Source organism: Aplysia californica, unplaced genomic scaffold (genome assembly GCF_000002075.1).
Source record: "Aplysia californica isolate F4 #8 unplaced genomic scaffold, AplCal3.0 scaffold01250, whole genome shotgun sequence".
Lineage (NCBI taxonomy): Eukaryota > Metazoa > Mollusca > Gastropoda > Aplysiida > Aplysiidae > Aplysia > Aplysia californica.
Window position 1 is genome coordinate 121,685 of NW_004798520.1, and position 2,025 is coordinate 123,709.

The 2,025-nt window shown below is 41.2% G+C and overlaps 1 protein-coding gene across 1 annotated transcript in view; it reads right to left on the reverse strand.

The window, feature by feature from the left end:
- The window catches only part of LOC101859904 (anhydro-N-acetylmuramic acid kinase), a gene marked incomplete at its 5' end in the record, with an annotated part of 10,063 nt that extends 8,157 nt beyond the window's left edge, over positions 1-1,906 (reverse strand). The window contains 2 exon segments of the mRNA XM_013090387.1: positions 334-558; positions 1,876-1,906. Coding sequence (XP_012945841.1) covers positions 334-558; positions 1,876-1,906 — 256 coding nt within the window.
- Between the last annotated feature and the right edge of the window lie 119 nt (positions 1,907-2,025).

Genomic DNA, 2,025 nt, shown 5'->3' on the forward strand with positions numbered 1-2,025 from the left:
ATAATAATAATAATAATACACCAACAACCATGACATGATAACAGCAAAAATAATTTTTAAAAACATTGAGAGTAACAATAAAATAAAGACAACAACTATAATGACAATGACCAAAAAGAACTGTATACAAAAAGAACAATAATAAAAACAATAACAATAACAACAGCAATAATAAAAACACAACAACAATAATAACAGTGACAACAACACTAATATAAAAAAACAAAAAAACAATGACAATTAACAACAACAACAACACCAACATCAACAACAACAACAACACCACAACATCAACAACAACACCACCAACAACAAGCACACATCTAGACAGACCTTCAACAAAGGAAGCACGTTGTCTAGCACCCACTCATAGCCCAATGACTTGGGCCCAGTCTGCTGATAAAAGTCCAGGTTCTCCAACTCCTCCAAAAGCTCCGGGATCACCTTCCCCTGAGCTGCCAATTGTCCCCCTTTGTCGTACGTGAGGTCAGGGTCGTGGAGTTTGGCCAGGTGGTTGAGCACCGTGTTGCACGGACAAACGTCGAAACCTTTATCTCCCTGCGAAAAGAAATCTAAGGTAGGTACGTCATATTTTTACGCTCCCATCGTCACAGTTAAGTGTGTTTCCCTCCTGCCGACACAGTGGTTTTTTTTTAAATCTAAAAATTAGATAAAATTCCTTTTTTATTGATCCCTGAAGGGAAATTTGGTTTACAATGAGGTCATATTATACACAAATAAATATGATAGCCTACATAAATACATAAATAAATAGATACATGCATAAAAAGAAATTCTGAAATTTAAGAGAGAAGCCTGCAAGGTGTGCACATCCACCACAAGTGGAAGTGAAGTTTTTAAATGTACAAAATGTGGCAAACTTTTCTCTGCCAGAACTGGTCTCATCGGCCACAGCAGAAGCCACAAGTCATCGTAACTTTTCCTTCTGTGAATTCTTCTATTTCATTGGACAATAAGTATTCTCCTCTGTGGATGTTTTGGTCATCGTCAGATATTGACGGAGGAGATACTATTATCACAAATATTGTCAGACCCACACAAACGGAAACGTACAGACACCACCAACATTCCATGTCTCATTGCCCTTGCTTTGTTAGCTCGCCGTATCATGTGTCGCTCAAGGACACACCCACGTGACCACCCTCCAAAACGATGTGTCAACAACGTGGGCTTGATGTCAAAAAGCGAGCCTGATCTCACTACTTGGTTGCTGAAGACTCTTTGATTATTTCAGAGGAAAGTTTTTATCTTTGTGGGCAGAGGCTGGCCCGTGAACCGAGCAGATAAATTCAAACACTTGATCAAATAATGGCAAAGAACTTGAAAATTCCATAACAAACGTCAGCTACAATTTAATTGTATTTCCAAATTCAGGGTATAATGAGAAACTTTGTGAGAATGGGTCTGCTTGTGTGAGTGAGTTAAGCATCTTTGTCTGTGTATCTGCATGAGTGAGTGAGTTGTGTTTTGTTTTTTGTGTATCGGTGTACATGAATATACTGAGTGTATGTCTGAGTTGACGCTGAATATTTGTATGTTGATGTTCTTTCATTTCCACCCAAAATCTTCCTCGATGATCAATAAAATTTATGTTATATCTCATCTTATCTCACCTCACCTCACCTCACCTCACCTGATCTCACCTCACTTCACCTCACTTCATCTCATCAGATTGTATCCTGTCTTGCCTCCCCTCAGCTCGCATCGCGTCATCTCATTTGATCTTACCGTATCTTATCTTATCTTTCAACTAAACCCTGTTTACCATCGCACCTGACACTGAGTGACCAGACACACACACCTTTCACCCGACGTTGGCGATTCCCCCCAGACTGACCGACCAGACCCACACACCTTACACCCGACGTTGGCGATTCCCCCCAGACTGACCGACCAGACCCACACACCTTACACCCAACGTTGGCAATTCCCCCCAGACTGACCGACCAGACCCACACACCTTACACCCGACGTAGGTGATTCCCCCCACACTGACCGACCAGA